Source organism: Aquila chrysaetos, chromosome 3 (genome assembly GCF_900496995.4).
Source record: "Aquila chrysaetos chrysaetos chromosome 3, bAquChr1.4, whole genome shotgun sequence".
Lineage (NCBI taxonomy): Eukaryota > Metazoa > Chordata > Aves > Accipitriformes > Accipitridae > Aquila > Aquila chrysaetos.
Genome location: NC_044006.1, coordinates 59,627,610 through 59,648,475, shown reverse-complemented (window position 1 = coordinate 59,648,475; position 20,866 = coordinate 59,627,610). Strand labels below are relative to the sequence as shown.

Below are 20,866 nucleotides of genomic sequence, written 5' to 3'. Positions count from 1 at the left end.
CATGGGGAAAATACATACAGGAGGCCTTCAGACCTTGTTGGGTGAAAAATAACATCAAAAAAGTATATTAGGAATCAGTACAGGATATATAAGGAATGGAAAATTAGACAAACTAGCAAAGAAAATGTATCTTAAGGTGAAGAAATATGGAGTACATGGTGAGGAAAAGCAGTGAGAACTGCCAGAAATCAAGCTGAGCTATGTTTTGTAAAGTAAATTAAGTAACGAAATGTTGAGTCAGAGGTTGGTAAAGTTGTCATTAGATTTGTTTCACTCTTTACCTAACCACCAGTTAACAGTATCTTTTTGAGATGATGGACAATCTTTGTCTTTGCATGCTGGTTTAGCTTGATCTTCCACCACATGTCCATTGAGTCACTGGCTCTGCACTTTCCCTCACGCTGAAGTCAGCAGTAATGCCAAGCAAAGTAAGAAAATGCTGCCTTGTTTCCTCCTCATATTTATGTTGAATCATTAGTTGAGACTTGCGTCAGTTTTAAAAACTAAGTATAACTTCTAAAATCTTGATGATAGCTATTTTTGTTGGGACACTTCAGGACAATCCAGAGGGTATCACAGTAAAAACAGCCACGCATTTCCTCAAAATCCAATTTACAATTTTTTATTTTTTTAAAATCAAAATGCCAAGATACCTCCAATTTTTCTTTGATTTTTATTTGACAAAATTGTAATAAATAAGACTGTAAAGGTGGCATAGGCCCATATTGTTCTCTGCTCCGCCTGCCCTCCCCTCCCCATCCCTGGCTGTCAGATAAACAGAGATAACACATAGTTGGTGTCCTTATCACCAAATTCTGCAAAAGTTATGTAGACACAAGTTTATTACAGTAACAACTCTTGCAGTGTGGAAGAAATTCCTCAATATGCAGTTCGTACTTTCCACACCCTCAAGACTTGACTCTCCTATTTTACCACACACAGTTTCAAATAGTCTGTCATTGCCATGATCCTTGTATTTCCAGCCTGAAGCTCTCGTACTAGCTGCCATTAGCTAATCCCTGTCCTCCAGATTCAGAAAATGTCTGTAAGTATCCTTAGCTGTCTTCAAGTACTAAGAGAATCAAAACATAGATCTTTTAATGAAATAAAAACAATTACTTATTTTATATATTTTTTTTCCAGAATAGCCTGAAGAGTTTTGCTCAAGGTATTAAGTTGTTTGATAACAATTTCAGTGAAAACAGGAACTGTTTAATTTAGTCCAGTAGTAATTCTTACTGCTATTTCATCCTTTTCTGCTATATACAGTGACTTGCTGTAATTCTGCCATAAATTTGTTATGTAATGAAAAAACACATGGAAAATTCAGTAGTTACATAAAATTTATACCAAAGTGTTATGAGAAATAAAAAGCTTTAACTGTCACTCAAATACTAGCACTTTTCTACAAACGGATACACTTAGCTGGCTAAGAAGAAAAAACAAAAACCAAAAAAAGAAAATGGACAACTTTTTTTTACCTAAAGAAAAACTGGTATTTGTCCTATCTGATTGTGGATAAAACCTGTGAAATAGCCTATTGCCAAAAGACAACTTTGTCCATATACCTATGTCAGCAAGTCCGTCAAGTGTAGATAGTTACTTCCATCATCTAGAGAGTCTGAGGGAACATTTCAGTTTAACCCAGTTCCCCAGTGGAAAACAATGTTCTGGCAGGATGACTTTTGGACAATAATCGCATCTATAGCCTTGCTCTTGCCAGAATAGCCCAACTGACCAGCAAGATGACTTTTTCATATCCCTAACCAACAAAACAATGCCAGTAAACTTGGAAGAATACAAAAATCCTATGATACTTAATGACAAAATATAAAAAAATGACAACTGAACAACTCAGTAAGATGAAGTAGAAATTTCATGTGTACCAGAGCTATTTTTCAGAGGGCCCAAAGCCTCTGCCATGCTCCATTTACTCCAGTTCACATTCACCAATTTAGCATAGTAAAATCAGAGAACTACACAGGAACAGGCACAGAACTTGCCTACACAGGGTCTTGCAGCTGCGCTGCTTTGGCCCACGAGAAGCTGAGCCCCTGACCTCTGAAGAAGCCAGTAAGCCACGGCCAGCTGTCTCCCAGCCAACGGTACCAAGCTGACTAGTACAATTTCAGAGGATGTGTCTGCCAAAGACTACGTAGACATGTCAAGCATTTATGGACACTGTAAGCAAGTATTTTACATAGGGGCATTTTTGTTAGTAACTGTTAAAGGGGCAATAGCAAAAAGACAAGAAAACCTCAATTAAATTTCTTGGAATATGTGTTCTTCCTCTTGAATAAACACACAGAGAGATCGATCTTACCCAGTTGTATTTCCTTCCTATATAAATCAGCTGTATCAAACACACATTACTTGACTGGTGACTATTTTTACAAACCCTGTTTTTAGTACTAAACCATGTAGAAGTGATGCGTTCCAAGGGCAGAATGTGACCATTTTAGTACTCCATAGCCATGGAGCATTAAAGACACGTAAGCCATGCATAACTTTGTAGTCTTGCTCCATCTACCACATTTTCTGTATTTACTTAGGAATTCTCAATACTTCTGACGTTATTTCATTTCTAAAGAGCTCACTACTGTCAGTAGCAAGTTTAGGGGTTGAGCCATCAGCATGTAAAAGCACAGCTGGTTACAGCATCACACCAGAAATCCACCTACATGGGCTCTAACAAGCAGCTTGACTTTTTGTTAAGTCATTAAGGTCTACATTAAACAGGATCTTGGACCTGTGACCTCAGTTAGCATGGTTAAGGAGAAGAATGCCAAGAGGCCATTTGCTGGGTGCACTCCAGTTTATCATTATCTCTTTTGTACTGGGGAGCCAAAACTGGACATAATACTCCATGGGCAACCTCACAAATACTGAGATGAGGGGAATAATCACTTTCCTTGACCTGCTGGCTAAATTTTTTTCCTATAGCCAGCTATGCAGTTTTCACTGCTGCAAGGACACGCTGCTAGCACATAGTCACCTTGTTGTCAGACCCTAAGTCCTGTCTGCAAAGCTGCTCCCAAGCCCTGCCTATGTTGTCCACAGGGCTATTCTGTCCCTGCTGAAAGACTGCATTTGCCTTTGTGGAGCTTTGTGAAATTCCTGCTAGCCCATTCCTCTGGCTCACTGGGGTCTCAGTGAGTGGCCGGCTGTCCCTTCAGCATATTAAAGGCTCTCCCAAACTTGGTGTCAGACTTGACCCTGCTGATGGTTCATTCCGTCCCAACAGCCAGGTTGCTGATGTTAAAAAGTGCTAGGCCCAGAGTTCACCGCTGGGGAAGACCGCTGAAAACCAGCTGCCAGTTAGACTTTAAAGTATTAAGCCCTACTCTCTCTGAAGGCTACCCATATCTCCCCATGTGGCTACAAGAAAGCTATGAGAGCCATGTGAAAGGCCTTGTTAAAGCAAAGATAAACAATATCCACTGCTTTACCCTCATACCCACAGATGGTCTATTCATCAAAGAAGGTAATTGGGTAGAAGCAATGGTACCAAGTGCCTGTCTTTTATGAAAGAGTTGAGTAGTTAAAAATTTATCCAGAAGGGCTCCCATCTTGAGAGTTGCTCAGACCATTGCCCCTATTGTCCCAAGAGAGTACCCTAATCAGCAGGCTATCAACAAGCCTCTGATGCAGTGATTATCCTGTTATCCTGTTTAAATCAGGCTACTCTACAGGCAAAAAGGCAGAAGAGAGATAGAGAATGAGAACAAAAACAAGAGACAGCCTTATATGATACCACAGAGATGACAGTATTTCCCTTTGAGAACAGAAACCTGAACTCAGGCCCAGCGTAGTAACTATGCGTTAGAATCACTACCTAAATACATAAACAGTATTGGCAGCAACGACTAAATCCAAGAGCTGTTCTCATTCAGGGACTTGCTGTCAGCACTGGCAGCAAATCCTAAATACGCTGTGCTGAGGGACAGGCTAGTACTATGCTTCTCTGGCCAAAATACTGCACTTCTTGCAATGCATGGAATTGCAATACACTTTTTTCTTTGCATGCCCATGTGCACATGGAAGGTCTGGTGGTTTTGTGACTTACTGTATTAGAGGTAGACTTACAAATTTTACCTAACGTGAAAATTAGATCAAATTTGTCCAAGTGATAGCTCCTGTGCCAGATACAACCCATGGGACAGCTCCATCTGGCCTCCTACCTTTCCTCTGAAGGGTAGTTTGGCCTGTACAAGCTATTCCAGCTGCCAAATCCCTCTTCCAGCAGACACCAAATGCTGAAAGCCCAAACTGCTGCTGCTAAATCAGAGTACGAAGTGGTGGTAGAGCAGGATGAAGACATTGTACCTTCTGTGCGGGCATGATTTGGGGCAAAGAGGAAAGCCACTGCCACCTTGACATAGCTTTATTCAGTTTGTCAGTTTGGACCCTAATTACTCTACCTCTCCCTTTATCTTCACCACTTTTCATTCTGGTTTATTCATGTTGCAAGGTCCTGCAATAGGAGTATTTTCTCACTGTGTATGTTACCCAGCATGGTGAGGTCCCATTTTCAGTTGAGGTCCTTTGGTATTACTGCACTGCAAATAAATAATAAAGATTGCATTCAAAAAACATTTAACAGCAGTGACAGATACAGACTTGCATAGCTAATGGTTTTATTTAGCACACTGCACACCTTCTACCCCAGTATCACTGCAATGAACCCATTGGATCCTTGCTGATACAGCCCTGTTGCAATGGAGTTAAATTCAGCTCCAGTGTGACACAGCATCTAAAATATACTGCTTATCAGCTTTTTAGTGGCAGTGCTTCTGTTGAGACAGTATGTACTAAATAAGATCTTGGTTCTTGGAAGCATTTTTTTTTCAGGTACACACAAGACATTCTCTTACAGGAGGAAGAATGTGTCAAGTAAACAACATTTGAGTGCACAAGTGCTAGCCTGGGAAGGCCCATATTTCACTCCTCCATACAGCTATATTTCACAAACCATGTAAGGACAATAAATGGAACAGAAAAAACTCTCAGCACTATGATATGTCGATATGATTCTTTACCTTCCTTTGCTCTTTTGATGCAAAGTATTTCAGGTAAAAGGTATGGGTTTTTTTTCTTTCCACATCCAAAAACTTCAGTTATAATTTGAAGAAATGTGAAAGAAGATAAAGTCTAGAAAAGCTGGACAGGAAAACTGCTGTTACCTTTGAATATTATAATTTCCTAGGGTCTGTGTTTCAATTCAATAATTGGTACTAGTTGTTTCAGGCTGTTTTTCTGATAGACCTGCCAGTCCATGTTAATGTATCTGACCATGAGAGCAAATATTTGCATGACCTTTTTGCATGTTGGCTGCTTTGCATGCACTGTAAAAAGACAAGGTAGGGAAAATTTCTTTAAGATGACTGAATACATTAAAGCTATACTCAGCCTTAACTTGAAATGCAGTTCCCAGGGAGCTCCTCTCCCATGAATTAAACTGAAGATCCTGCTGACTTCATTAGGCTTGAATCATGCTGTAGGGAATCGGAGAGGGCAGTGCCACTGCTAACAAATCACAAACTTCTCTTAAAAAGTCTATGGCCATTCACAAACTTCTGCCTGATTTAACATGCCTATTTTAATTTCTAGCTCATAAATAGTAAATAACAATTAATTATCACCAATATAATATACAAGTCTACCTTTAGCATTTATATTTTTCTGTGTAAGTCTTACAGTGCACTGCATGCACATATGCAGAGTTATTTCTAATGCTGGGTGACAGCAACCAAGTCACTATCCCTCTCTCCACAAAAGTTTTCCTATGTGTAAAACTGTAATTACAGCACTGACTTTGCTTTTAACAGGCTTTGAGAAACACCTGCAAGAAATGCTACAAAAGATCCGGGTGTTACTATTATAATCAGTAACAGCATTTCCATGGAAGGTGGCAGCAACCTAATTAATCAAACACTAAAATCTGTGCCTGTTAAACTTGGGGTTGAGGGGCTAACAAATAACATTCAGAATACTCTGTGATTGTTTCAGACCCTCCCCATGCCAATCCTTAAGCATTTGTGTAATTTTACTCCTGTAAGTAATCCCTCCAAAGGCAAATAAAATGCAAATGTTGGCAGGATCAGACATTCCTGCAGAGGCCTTTCCATGCCACCTAATTTTAGGCACAGGTTTACCAGCAAGGAGCCTGATCATCCTGTGGCCCTTCTTCATCTGGACTGGAGTGACTGGGCACCCTGGCTGGGACACCCAGAGAAGGTGCTTGCAACCCTCGACCCATAAAGTTCCAACCTCCTCAGTGACTTCTCAAGCCCAAATCCTTGTGCATTTATGGAAATCCCTCCTTTGTACCATATTCTTCCTTAATCCAAACCCGCATGTACAGCCTGCGGGACCTGCCCTTCGGGGCTGCGACCGATCGCATCAACTGCCCCAACCGCTCAGTCATCGCAGAGGATGCTGGCACCTGCCCTTACAAAGGATCAGGCCCATCGTTTGTACAGATGTGCCACCTGAGAGACTACGAGTGAAAATATTTGTCAGTCTTCATTTCGTTGTGGAGGTACCAGAGCAGCGACAGCAGTGAGCTGCAGCACGGGCACAGGCTGGCTGCTGGCGTAACCTTGCTGGGTGCTTGTCAGGTTCTGCTTCCTCCAGGCAAATTGCAAGTGAAGTTTGTTGAAAGCTTTTGAGCACTTTCCAGATTTCAGCTGATTCTCGCTCTGACAGTTTTGCTAGATAATTTTTTCCCACAGTTATCGCACTGGAAAAACTCCCAGCTTTCAAAGAGATATTTTAAAATACATTTAATTTTCTCTTGCACAGTGAATTAATTTATTTTAATATCTCACTGTGTCTCCAGGCTGCAGATTGATGAGACAAGTGCTGATTTCTGATGGACCTCTTAGCCAAGAAAGACCTTCGTTTCGAAAGCTGTGGCTGAAATTTTAAATGGGCCCACAATTGGAATACTGTTTTCTGGGTCGACTCCACATGAATACCATGTCCTATTAGATTAGTCAGAATACCATGTCCTATTAGATTAGTCCTGACTGACAAAACCATGATGTTGGAGTAGCCAAAATGCATTACCACTATTCCTTCTCAGGCTCCATGTTAATTCAGACCACAATTTAAAACCAAACTGACTCATATGTAGTCAGTAAAATAGGAACCTACAGAAGAACTAGAATTTCAAAAAGAAACATCAGTTTTTTAAAATGATGGCATTGAGATATTAAATGTAAAATTAATAAAAAATCACAAAAGTTGGTCATTTTCCTCACTGAAATTATGTTGGCTGAGAATCAAAACATAATTTGTATTTAAATTAGATTAAATTTAAAAAACTAGTAGAGATGGAAAGAGAGGTGATTATACATAACTTGTTTAAAATCATGTGAACAGAAATATTTTCATGATGCTTTTAAAATTGAAGTTATAAACAGTTTCCTGTTTTTTTTAAAAATAAACACTCCCCTTGTACTGCTGGAAGAAAAAACAGTCCTAACAGGGCCACAGTCTGCAAAGAGTCTCAAAAGCAAAATTTCAGAACATTGCTCATGGTGCTGTTAGGAAACACTGGCAGAAAACACTGAAAAGGACATTATTGTAAAAGAAATACATTGAAGAATAGTAACCTAAAACTGAACTATTTTAGAATCATTTTTAGAATATCTTTTAAAACAAACTATCTGCTATTACTAGTTCCTGGAACATCTTGAAAGTTACAGATTGTGGGGTGGTGACAATATATTACCTCCTATTTGGCTGGTATGATGGTCTCTTAAGCCACACACATAGCTGTGACACTTCCTGCAATACAGGAAAGAAAAGGCTTGTTTTGCTCCAGTTTCAAATCTAAAAACTCTCAGCTGAAATGCTTCATATTACATTGCTTCCTCTCCCCCCACCCCTGCATTTTGTCTGATCACGCTGGGATAAGCCAGGGTCTTGTCTCTAGTATATGAAAGACAGGCTGAGACAGGGTGCCTTGCAGGGTCTGAAATCCTGGCTGTCAAATAAAATGGTACATATTCATGGGACTGTCCTCCGTTAGGACCCGGACAACACATTTCAGTATATGCAACAGATGCCTAAAAAAGGGTTTAAGAGTGGACTACTTAACAGTGAGCTTCTGGTCGTCTCATCTCAGCAAAGATGCTGTCGAACTGGAAAAAGTGCAAAGAAGGGCAACATGCTAATCAAATGTCCAGAATGGTTTCTGGATGAGGAACAAGTAATTACAGCAGCACTTCTCAGCCTGGAGAAGAGATGACCTGAGGGAAATGACAGGCCTACAAAATCAGATATGGCCCAGGGGGAGCAGATAGCGATCTAATGTCTGCTGTCACTTCCAACACAAGGACAAGGGGGCATAACTTAGAGTAGATAAGCAAATACAAAACAAAGCAAGAGAAAAGCAATGGCTGGGCAGTAGACCAACAGGAACTTGCTGCCAAAGTCACAGCTGCACTGTTGCGGATGTGAAAAATTTACATGGGTTCAAAGGGAGACTGAACAAATACCTGGAGGAGACATCTCTTGAGGGTTATTATACAGACAGAAACCATAACCAGGAAATCCCTAAGCTGAAGATAGCTTGAGGCCGGCAGAGTACTCGGAGGAATGATCATAGGTACAACATACTTACCCTGTTCTTACTTTTGCCTAGACTAGCTGCCTATGGTCCCTCGTGGAGGCAAAATAAGGGGTCAGGTAGACTCTTGTTCTAATCCGTTGTGGCCCTTCCTATGTTCCTGTCACCAGGTTTATTCGTGTTATTGAGCACTTAAGTCTTTTCCAGAAACAGGGCTCTTGTATTCTTTTCAGATGTACACACTAACAATGAGAAAGCTGTTTCAAGCTCGGCTTTTGGGGAATAAAACACTGCAAAGCAGTGGTGCATAGCAGGCCACCCCCTTTGATGCCAACAAAAAGCTTTCCGAAAGCTGTTTATCAATTCTCAGCTCACATCCGAAACAGAAGTTCAGAGCTGAGATACCCTACGTGTCCTGGGATAATTGCTGAATGCCAGCCAAAACCCATGTGGTGAGGCTGGACTGCAAGTTGCACGGGGACCTGCAAAGGCCCGATCCACTTGACATCACACTGAAGCAAATACATGTTTTCCAGAAAATCTCAGGGTGAAGCAAGCCATTCTGAGGACGCCCTAGCCAGCAGTGACGTATAGGCAGAGATGAATCCCCTGCAAGTATAGTAAACACACATGTGCTACACGCTTGCTCTTAAAAACACCTCTAAATCAAACAGTCTTGTCCAGCTTGGAGTCTTCAAAATTTCTCCCCAAAGAGCCTGACATATTGGTGGCCCAACAGGCTTTGGGACGTCAGCAGTGCTACCCTGTGAGCTGACAACGGGCAGGGATCAGCCCCCTGTCCGCAGTCCCACTGCTCTGCACTTGCCAGCTCTGGGGGCAGCAGGGACCCCTTTCGGCTCTGTTTTCTTCTCATTTGTTGAGTTTGTCGGATATCATAATACTCTTGACAGAAACTGTCTTAGATTGTTGAGGAATGAGTAAAACACCATGACAAGCTTACAAGCATGGTATGATTTACAGCCCAGCCTTCGGTTTATGTCACTCTGTATGTTGGGAGATGAGTCTACAGGAAAGCAGCATTTCAGTTTATTACCTCTGAGCAAAACCTGCCTTCTTCAGCAATCCACATGCAAGTTACGCTGCCTTCTCACAGCAGTTTAAGTGCCCTCTGGTGTCTTTCCTCAAAAAAACAGCCTTTACCATCCATCAGCTGAGAGCAGAGTCTCCGGGACAAAACCCACCATCATAAAAGGAGCTCTGGTTCACAGCTGGGCTTAATTCAACCCTGAGATATGGGAAGAACGCGGGAAGCAGAGCCATCCACCTGTGCTGACATATCACCCGTGTCACTGCACAGATGGAAGGGCACTGCCCCGAAGTAAAGGGCATCTCCGTCAGCATATCCGTTCAAATCCTCTGCCTGGAAAGCTACCGCCACGCAAATACCAAACCTTTTCATTAAGACCTGGATCTGTCATGCCATAATATCTCTAGGTTTCTTCCAACTAGGTCTGGCTTTGAAGAGATGATGAAGTGAAAAAGCCTGTCTCCTGTCTGAAAATGAGGGTGCAATCTTGTAGTAAGTTCACTGCCACATACGTGTGCAGGCTTGGCAAAAAGTATTTGCAATATTGGGTTTTAACCATTAATCAGCATTTCATGTCAGGGTCTGTGTCTTTCTGCTTGCCTACCATGTTCTCAGCACACTTTCAGATCTTATGAAAATAATTTCACTGCTCCCCCAAGTTACTTATTACCCTGTACTGAGCACATTTCCAAAGAACAACCTGACATTAAAACCAATGTGCTACCAAAGTCTTTACTTTTTTAACTCCAAACTATTTAAAAACTGTTTTAAATGCACAAATGGAAAACACAGGCTAAGAGCAGAGAGGAGAAGGACTGAAGTAGGGTCTTACCCAGTGATCTTTCCTTCGTTTGGTTTGCCGACCGCACCACGGGAAGACTTGCCCGCGTGCGGCTGCCCCTCGAAAAGGGGGTTGGAGAATCGCCTTCGGACATGGCCTCTAAGGAATCGGCAGATGCTTCAGAGAGGTGTTCTGTCTGGTCACCCAAATTGGGCTGTGGGCTCTGGGACAGCTTTGGGCTTCTTGTCTGCAAAACAGAGTATTTCGTTATTGGTCTACTGAAACTGGAGTATGGAGGGAAAAAAAACAAAGAGAAGAGGGAAGAAGTCCAAACTTCTTCAAATACTGGTATGCTGAAGGTCACTTCTGTGTAGGTTATTTAGGAAAACAGCGTCCTTGGGTATTCTGCTACGGTTTTTATGGTTGTACATCCACATTGCAAATTTTGTTGCTAACAAGGCCCTGAGGATAAGACATGTGTGAGGAGATGTATGGTAATGCCATTCCTTGCTGCTCAAACAACCACTATAGCATAGGCATGTACACACACACACACACACACTCTCTTAGGTTGAAAAGTCCACTAAGAAAAATCCTCTGAAAAGAAATACTGTGATGTAGTTGTAAGCTATCGAGCTCGGTATATTCTGCTGTGCCATCTACGAAAGGTACAGGTCATGCAGCAAAGCCAAAATAGCCATCCAACATTTCTGGCTGAAATCACAAACAATTATTTTACTTTTTGTTGCATCAGCATAAATCAGAAATGTCTTCATTAACTGACCAAATAAACTATGATTTTTACTGGGCAATCATACTAGTAAATTGCTAAACACTGTATCTGGAAAAAGCCAACTCTCTCAGGAGGGGCGGGAAATGGTTTTATTTATGCACTTCTACTGACTCTTCATTGTAAGATCTGCCTAATAAAAACACACTCAGTAGGAGATACAATGTCCTGAACATTTTTTTGCTAACTATAAGTGACATTGTAAGTGCTTTCTACAAAGAGGGGTTGCTTTAAGAAGTATATGCAATACTGTTTAGTGAAACTCCCTCAACTACATGTTACTATTACTTTGGAAGAATAATTTTTCCAGTCTCTCATGCAAACTCTGTATCACAACAAACTGGAACAGACACTGTACAAGAAGAAATTCAACGCAAAGCAAGCTTACTCTGTCCCAAATCCAGTATGTAAATACGAACTTTATAAAGGCCTATAATCAGCACCAGGCACAAGATGTCATAAAACATATGTGCTTTCCTCTTCCCTATCATTTAAGGTCAGATACTAGTACGTTAAAAATCCTCTGTATTAAAATCAACTTCAACTCTAGGTTTGAAGATGCTGTCAAGATCCAGAACAGATTTTGCTTCTTTCTGGAAAGCCAAGATGACTTATCTTGCTGACATCTGGTTCCTTCAGTGGTTTTTCAAGTGAAATGAGGTGAGCTCATTTCAGCAATAGCATGCATCACATAATATTCCTTATGTGACCTTGAATGTATGAAGATCTTTAACATTTATCAGATTTTCATTAGCTGGCTATAAAGGCCTGTTGTTGCCAAGTTGTGCAGTTGCTCACAAACTACAGTAAATTAGAAATACCTCACAAGAAAGATAAACCCTCCAGAACTTTTCACTTTTGAAATGCTAATATTAAAATATTAGGTATTATCCAATGTCCCACAGTGAAATTGTTCAAGAGCATTGAATTTTTGCAGGACTTAAAGCTAACAACATTTGTTCTCAGCAAACTAAAGTATGCTTTGAAGTGCCTCTGACACGGTCGGCACTAGTCTGCAGGTTGTCAATACAGGGACTTGTGCCTGAAAACTTAGAGAGGTGACAAGTGACCCGCAAACACAGAAAAAAATTTGATTAGTCAGTACTTCTTCATTCAACTTTCCAAAATGGCTTGGGAACCATCACTGCTAAAGTATTTTATTTACACAGGCATATTACAGAAGTACTACCAAGCCAAGTCATTACAGCTTTGCAGTTCCTTGTACTGATTAATAACTTATCTGTATGTATCCATTAATAGGGAGCTAGAAGGCAAATAATTCTCACTTTCTAGAAAACCATAACTAAAAATAAAACATGACGCAAAAATAAGCAACAAAATCAACCTGCAAAAGGTCCTTAACTTCTGAGTTTGTTGGGAAGGGGCTTGCTTTTGTTTCTTTAAGAAAAAAATATTCTGCTAATATGAATCAAGCTTATTTTGCTTTGGTTTTGCTTATTTTTGTTTCTCTTTCATTTGAATCCCCGGATTTCATGTGAGACAGGCAGTTGCATGTATATAGTTTATTGACACATATGAACAGGTGCATATTTAAGCAGTAAGGCGATACTTCATTACCAGAAGTAACAGGCACAGCTTTAGCTGTGCAGTTGCCCAGCGTGTCCTGTCAATGCGCAGATGGAGCCAACCTCAGCAATGTTGTGTTTCTTGTGTTCTGTTGTCGCTGGGGCAATTCGTTAGAACCTAACATACAGCAACTCAGATCCCCCTGGATGATAATGCCATCATTACTGTGACTAAATGTATCGGGTCTGGCTGAGAAGGAGTTAATTTTCCTCACAGCAGACCTTACAGTGCTGTGCTCTGTACTGGTAGCTAGAAAGGTGTTGATAACACACCAGTGTTTTGGCTACTGCTGAGCAGTCCTTGCACAGCATCAAGGCTGTCTCTCCAACATTCCCCCCACCTCACGCTGCGGGTGGGCAAGGTCTTGGGAGGGGACATAGCTGGGACAGCTGACCCAAACTGACCAAACAGATATTCCATACCATCGGACATCTGTGCAGCAACAAAAGCTAAGAGAAAGGAGGAGGAAGAGGAGCATTCGTTATTATGACGTTTGTCTTCCGGAGCAACTGCTAAGCGTACTAAAGCACTACTTCCTGGGAAGTGGAGAATAAATCTTTTGTTTTCCTTTGCTTCCACACACAGCCTTTGCTTTTGCTTTATTAAACTGCCTTTATCTTGTCCCACGAGTTTTTTTCCATTTTATTTTCTCCTCTCGCTGTCCTGCTGAGGAGGGGAGTGATAGAGCAGCTTGGCGGGCACCTGGTATCTAGCCAAGGTCAACCCACCACACTAAAAAAGACTTCTTTTGGCAGCCCTCATTCCTCACCTTAAATACTGCAGCCCCAAAAGGCATACCAGAGCCTTCTGAAGCAAGGCAGAGGCACATCACGGATTCTGCTCAGACATGAAGCCCAGTTCTCCTCTTAACATACACCACTGCAAATCCATAGTAGTTCCACTCTAGTAAGTGGAGTAATACAAATGTAAAACCAATGCAAGCTATTAATGAGATCCACCATATATACACATACTGTTTATGAAAGGCTTCAAGCTATTTGTCATGCTCAACTCGTGTAAACATTGCATTTCAGGAGCAATTCTGAATTTTAAACAGATTATAAAAAAATCCTCAAACACAGCAACAACAGTGGCTATTCAAGAAGCTGAGAGATATGAGTGCATACTTGATAGGAAAGCATTTTTATTATTGGCAATGAGCAGCACTAGGCTTGACGCTACTTAATAATCAAGTTGATTCCTAGGCAGCACTTCTTAGGAAAACCAACCCATGAAGTGGGGAGAGGACAAGCAACATTTATGGAGCCATAACCTACAAGGACTTGTAAAGATGGTTGAAGAAAGCAGGGCAGAAACCTTCAGCATTATCCAACCCCTGTAATAATTATTCAGTCTGTTGATTCCAACATCAAATAAGATAAATACGACAGATGGCAAAGAAATACTTAGTAAGTCATACCATATATTTTTTTTCCATAGAATGTTCACTAACATATTTAAAAAATGTTCAAAAGCTTAAAATAATATTTCAGGAAGTGTCCCTTTAAGTACTTTTCAGGAACTGGCATGCAGGTGAAAATAAATGTTCACCATATAGCCCATGTTTCAGGACCCAACTAGAGTCACCGTGTAGACTGCTGCTATGAGAGTCCAGATGGCACTGTAGCTGCCTGTTGCATAAATCCAGTGGAAGCAATGAACGGGGACATCACTGTGCCTGGGTGGCTGCCTTTTTAATATATCTGCTAGCAAAGGGCAAAATCCGTAATACCTAACAGAGAAGAAAACTCAAGACATGCCCACTAAGGAGTAGCACTATCCAAAAGTAAAACATCTGTAAGCAGATACTCCACAGAGGCACACAAAACCAAGGAAACACCAGCACTTTCCAAGCCACACCTCTGGGATGGTTGCCAGAAAACAGAAGGTTCAGAACTAGGCAGCGGGTCTCTGTCTTTGACCCCTGTGCCAATACTAGTTAGGTTACAATTTCCTCAGTCAGCCATGGTCTTCCCCCCACAGCTATATGTTAGGAGACAGCCCCCTGCGTGTGTCTTTGTGCAATAGGCTTGATTTTTCAGCCAGCTGAGTAAAGCTGAACCTCCTTGAGGACTTCTCTGATAAAAGATCTTGCTACGCTAGTTCTGGGTAAGAAGCTCAGCAGAAAGGAAAGGCCAAAACAAGGACAAACAGTTCTGGTTTCTGTTAAGAAAACTTACATAAAATTACATAGTGCTTTGAGATTACTGTTTTATTTAGGATATACTATTCTATTTACATGGATCTATATCCTGGGTATATATTTTCAGGGTATATATTTAAGTATAACACACGGAGGTAGCCATTACAGAAGATCCAGTATCTTCCAACTACTCTTGGATTTGATCAAGAATTAAAACCGTGGTTAATCATGCCTCACAACTGATGTCTCTCTGTTACAGCTTATCCAAAGTATGAACTTTTAACATATCTGCTTTAGTTCTTCCACTGCCTCAGAAAAAAAAAATGCAAAAAAGTGCAAGGCTCTTTGAATGCAATAAAATTTCAAATAATTAGGCATGAAATCAGAAGGCACCTGAATAAGGAAAAGTGAAATACTGCAGAGATGCCAATGTAATAAGCAATCACAGGGCACCAGAGATATTCTTTAAGTTCCGTGCATGCTTCTGCCTCTGGTCCTCTGCTCACATTTGCCCCCACTAATCCTCTCACCCTTTTGTTCTACCCAGTTTTATGGCTCTGCTCTTCATAACGTCCTTCTATGCTCATTTCCAGTTATTTTCCATGCTAATCTATATAACTGATACCTTTTTTACTTCCTTTCCTTTTAAAAAATCTCTCCTGCAAATTTGCTTCACACGTTTTCATAAACAAAAAAGAGCTAAGAAAAAATCCCATGACCTGAAGAAGGATTTAATTTCATCTCTTGATCTATTCACACTTCTTATTTCCTGTCTCCAGGAACTTCCTTAGCCTTTATCTTGACAGAAACTTATCTCTTCAAGAGAAGAATCTTATCATACATATCTTCAAAGTTGCTAGCACTCCTGGCAGTGTACAAACGGTAAACAAAGACATTAAAAATAATACAGTGCTAGTAAAATAACTCTTTCCAATCATATGTTCTAAAGAACATACTTAGCATAGGCAAAACAAAAAAAAATCATTTGAGAGTCTTCTTGACATTTCAAATAAAGAAGAAAAAATAAAAGAAAAATGGAAACCTGCTGTTCTTGACCTTCACGTAAACTATTTGTCCTGTGACTTGTGCTGAAGATGGCTACAGGATATGTGACAGACTGCAAATATGCATATAAACAGGCTGTGTTTAATGTATGATGAGTTTATTAATTCTGAAATATTGTCACAGCACATGAGCTCTTATTACTGCAACAGTAATATTTCTTCCTCACATTTCTGTCAGATCCAAATTATGGCTGTCTGAAGGAAGGATCTGCTTTTTCCAAAGATACAGAGTCTTTGGAGTCCTATATTATCACAGCTACAGGGTTTTACTTGTCTGGACATGATATTAGTGACATACTGCTGTTGGAGAGAAAGCGAATACTACCCACATGTTCTTATTTTTAAACATTTATTGTAACAATGTTTTCCATAGCACTTTCTCAGAAAAGTTAATTGCTTATACATGTCTATATAAACTAAAGTTCATAATTACATCTGTGCAATGGATGCATTTGGATACTCTCTCTCACTGGCGGAACTGGGAGCAGGGAGATGATTCAGCAGCTGAACGCAACATAAAACCGCCTTTCATGACATGCTCGCTTTTCTCTGTGTGTTATTTCACCATTATGAGATGCAAAAATCTATGGCATCTTCCTTTCAGACACCATCAGTTGGAAACGGTAACATGCCAGGAGCAGGCACACGCCAGCATCCGTGCTCTCAAGAGCTGAAGAGAGCAGGAGGGCAACTGCCCACTCGACACCGTGCAGACTCTGTCGGAGGTATTTATACTATTCTCCGATGCCTGCTCACGGGCTAGTGGATGTCTCTGGCTTTTGTTTCTGTATTTCAAACACAAACATTTCACTGTTTTCTGTTGAATCAATGACAACGACTTACAAAGCCGGTCCCTGCTCACAAGCAGTCTCAGTTTGATGGCAATATTAATTTCTATGGTATGAATGGCCAGAAGTCTTTCCTCCTTGATAAGGAGAGACACAGTGCCTGAGCCATGGTTGCCCACCATCCCTAGCACTGAACCAAGGCACCCCACTTGCCTGCAGCCTCCCTGACTTTGAGGCACGTTCTGCACTGGATGCTGCCTGAGCTCCCCTTTGGCTGTGGTGCTACTGGCCTCCTCCTGCCACCGGTGGTCCTGAGGAAAGCCTGAGCTCACCATGCTCACCACAGGAGGAACGCAAGCGGAGCACAAATCACAGAGTCCTCCCTGGGCTGCCTGCAGCGCGGTAATTAAGCAAAGCAATGAATTCGGTGTACGTGAACCTGAGGTACAGCCCTGGTGCAGAATTTTTCATGCTCTGAGGAAGGGCAGAAACAGACCCAGAAGAATTTTCCCAAGTAAGGTAAAAGGAAGCGTTCCCCTTCCCCGCCACTGTGAACAAGGAGGGGACGACAACTCAGCCAGTGGCACCAGCTGCCACAGGAAGGTGCTGCATTAAAACCTGGTAATGCTCAGTCACAGCCACGCATTACCAGAGCCCATCGCTATGGCGGGGTCAGGACGCCACGCCGAGCGGTTATTCTACTCAGTTCTATGAATCTATCTGAAGGCAAAACTCCTCTCTGCTTATGACAGGATCTTTATCACCACTCCTTGTATTTGCTGATGCTGACCCCAGTTTCTTCTGCCTAGTGGAAAAAAACATGTCTAATGATGTGTCAGAATTTATCTGTCATATTTTTAGGTTGGAATGATATTCAAATAATCCTAAAAATCTGCACGTTTTCCCAGGAGCCTTGCTAGCTCCTGTTGGTGGTCAGCTGCATGCTCCCTGCTGTGGCAAGCTGCCAAACCCTATTTCTTTTAATCCTGAGAGCTGTGAATCACCACGCAGGACATCCACAGGCTGCCAACTCCTGCTCACCCGTTGCAGGACCATGGCTCATTCTTCAGCAGGGTGATCCCCAGACTTAGCAGAAAAAGTTTTTCAAGAAACTCTGTTATAAATGACTGACATGAAGTAACTTTTAGAAACTTTGGTTTCTAACTGTAAGCACCTAGATAAATTGAAGCCTGTTTTTCAGGAAAGCTGTGTGTTTACAGTAAAGATATCCATTAGAAGCAATAAAAGCTGTAGGTGCTCAGCACTCACTCTGCCAGACCTATTATTCAGATGTTTAATTGGAGGAACTTGCATTTGAAAATGTTGCCCTAAGGAACTCAGCAGCCCGTCTAAGAGCAGCTTAATTGGTCCAGACAAGTCCAGACTGAAATATGCAACATGCTGTGGCATCTCTTTGGAATATGTGAAATATCAGAAAAACCCAAGCCATCCATGTAAAAGTATAAAAATATTTCTCAGTACGTTTCTGTCCAAATCCAAGGTTTTCTCTTTCTACAAATGCCAGCCTGAGATTTTAGGGTAGAAACTGAAGTAAAACGATAGACAAAACTAATAGTCACCCATTGGTAATAAGCAAAAATCACACTGAATGAAAGAAATCTTTCATTTTAAAATAAAATCATATAACTCTCTGCTTTATTCTAATGCTTTGTAACATGACGTATTTATTTATACATGATAGCCAAATTTAAAAAGTGTCGGATCACCTCACTATTTTTCCCTGCAAAGTCTTCTATGGCTCCACCAATTTTGCTCACAGCAAAATTTGTTCTTTCACAGTCTTTGTCATATTCTTGCACCATAGCTTCAGTTTATTATTACTTTGTTTAAATAAGTTATCCATAAATTCCAGCCTGGACATCAACATTTGTCTTAATTAAAATCTTATGGCAGTTTCAGTTGGAAGCTATTTCTCTTTTCCCTCCCAAAAACCCTACTGTGAAGCATTCACGAGCCAGCATGACCCCTTGTTCCATCCGGGGGAGATGGCTGCGTTTCATCAGCAGCGGGTGAGGTAACTCCTACCTACACAATCCCTAAAACCGTCATGAGAACTCTGAAGATTAAAAGGGATGATTTAAACAAAAACTGTCATTATGCTGATTAAAGGGGAAAGATCTTTACATGCTTAAAACCACATGCAAAAATGGCGCGGGGCAGGGGGGGCGGGGGGCACGGAAAAAAGAATACATACCAGATGCCTAAATGTACCTAGGGGATAGTGTGTTCTGATTCAAGAAAATGATTATCTACCCATCCCTGTTCTCCCACACATGTCCCTAAGGAAAATAGGAGGAGGGTCTGTTTTTGTGGTGTCTGTTTCCCAAAGCAAAGGAACACGATGCGGCGGTCCTGGAAAAACCTGTTTTTCTGTGTTTCTACAAGCTAAGAAGGAGTTCTTAATTAACACGCTATTTTAAAAACAACCGAAAAAAGAGCCATCAACACGAAGGCTGGTGGGTGGGAGCGAGGTTTTTGGGGCAGGGTGTGAGCTGCCCTCTGTGTGGGCCCCGGCCGGCAGCCGGTAGGTGCTGCCAGCCCCCAGCAAGAACAAACACCCAGGAAAAGCAAGCGGGAGGCAGAGCTGCCTCCGGCAGTAGCACACCCACGCCGGGGACTTATTTTTAGCCTTTACTCATGAAGTGAAGGTCTGATGAAGCAGTTATCAGAGCTTATGGCTCTGGCACCTGGGGAGAGTTAGGGGGCTGCTGCAAGAGAGATGCTGTGGAAGAGAGGGGCTTCTCCTGCTCCTCTCTTCCAACTTGTCACCCTACCCCTTCGCCTCTTTTTCCCTCCCTCGAGGCCATCTCCTTGGCAAAGGAGGGAGAAGCCTTACTGCTCTCCACACCTCTGCCTCTCCCACCCTTCCCTGTGGTCGGCATGTTTATTGGCCTACTTAAATCCTGTAAGTGGAAACAAAATGAGTCCGGGAAGTGACAAATCAGGTGCAAATAAGCGGCTGTGCACTCTGCATGCTCCAAGGCCTCGCTCCTTGCTTGCAGCATGTACTGTCTTGGTGCTTTTGTGATCACACTTTTGACTGCAGTAGAAACCATGCAGAGGCACCTTTTACATATGTATTTAAAAGGCATGTGCACACGCACTGCCTGGGTGGGAAAAAAAAGTAACTGTAGTAGACATCCATTCTATATGGTGTTACGAGCCATATAGAAATGGAAGAGGAGCTCAATAGGAAGAAAGGTGAGATACAGGTGACTTCACAGGCACACAGTGTACATACAAGATCATTTTGCAAGTTGCAGAACTAAGCTTTTTTGCACGTCAGATACAAAAATATTTACTCCTGTGCCCACAGAGCTGTCCTTAACTTTGCAGCACGACTTTTATCCCTTAAGCCAGTTCCAAGTGTGTGTAAATACATAAATAAAGTTAGAATTGGGACAGCTGGTAGGGAACACTTATTTATCTAGGACCTCCCACTCAATTTTGGTGGATTTCAAAGCATCTAAGACAGGAGTGTGTACTTCACGTCTATCATGCCATTAAAGGAAAAGTCAGAATTAAGAGATTGTCAAAGGATGCACATGCATCACACTCCCATATGCAATTAATCTATATGAATGACACTTCACTGCTGTGAAATACAGAGGCGAAAAGCATGCAGAACCATATTTATTAGAGAACGCTAGTTGTGAAGCAAGACACACACGATTAAAGGGCAACAAACTCAATCCACAGCAGAGTGCAGAAAAAAGAAAGTACAGTACTAACTCTCTGAGAGGATTCAATTTTCATCAAGTACCTTTGAATGTCAAGTTCTGAATGAAGGGAGACCAACATGCACTGCAAAACCTGTGGATCAAAGAGAGAAAAGAAGGGGAGGGGGAGAGATAATTGTTAACAGGAAAAGGAGGAGAACAGTAGAAATTAAAAGAGAATAACCTGTACATACTGAAAGTATACTGAGTAAAGGAAGAGAAGAGGAGAGGAGAGGAGAGGAGAGGAGAGAGATAGAGAGGTGATGACACGAGATGACTTGCTCTCTCCCAATAGATCTTATAGCCCCCCCTTCCTTTCTCTTCGTCTCCCCTCTCTTCTGCTTCCA

General features: G+C 41.6%; 1 protein-coding gene across 1 annotated transcript in view; it reads right to left on the bottom strand.

Moving 5' to 3' along the window:
- KIAA1217 (KIAA1217 ortholog) overlaps positions 1-20,866 on the bottom strand; it is a 187,883-nt gene that overhangs the window by 91,885 nt on the left and 75,132 nt on the right. The window contains 1 exon segment of the mRNA XM_030008522.2: positions 10,459-10,654. Coding sequence (XP_029864382.1) covers positions 10,459-10,654 — 196 coding nt within the window.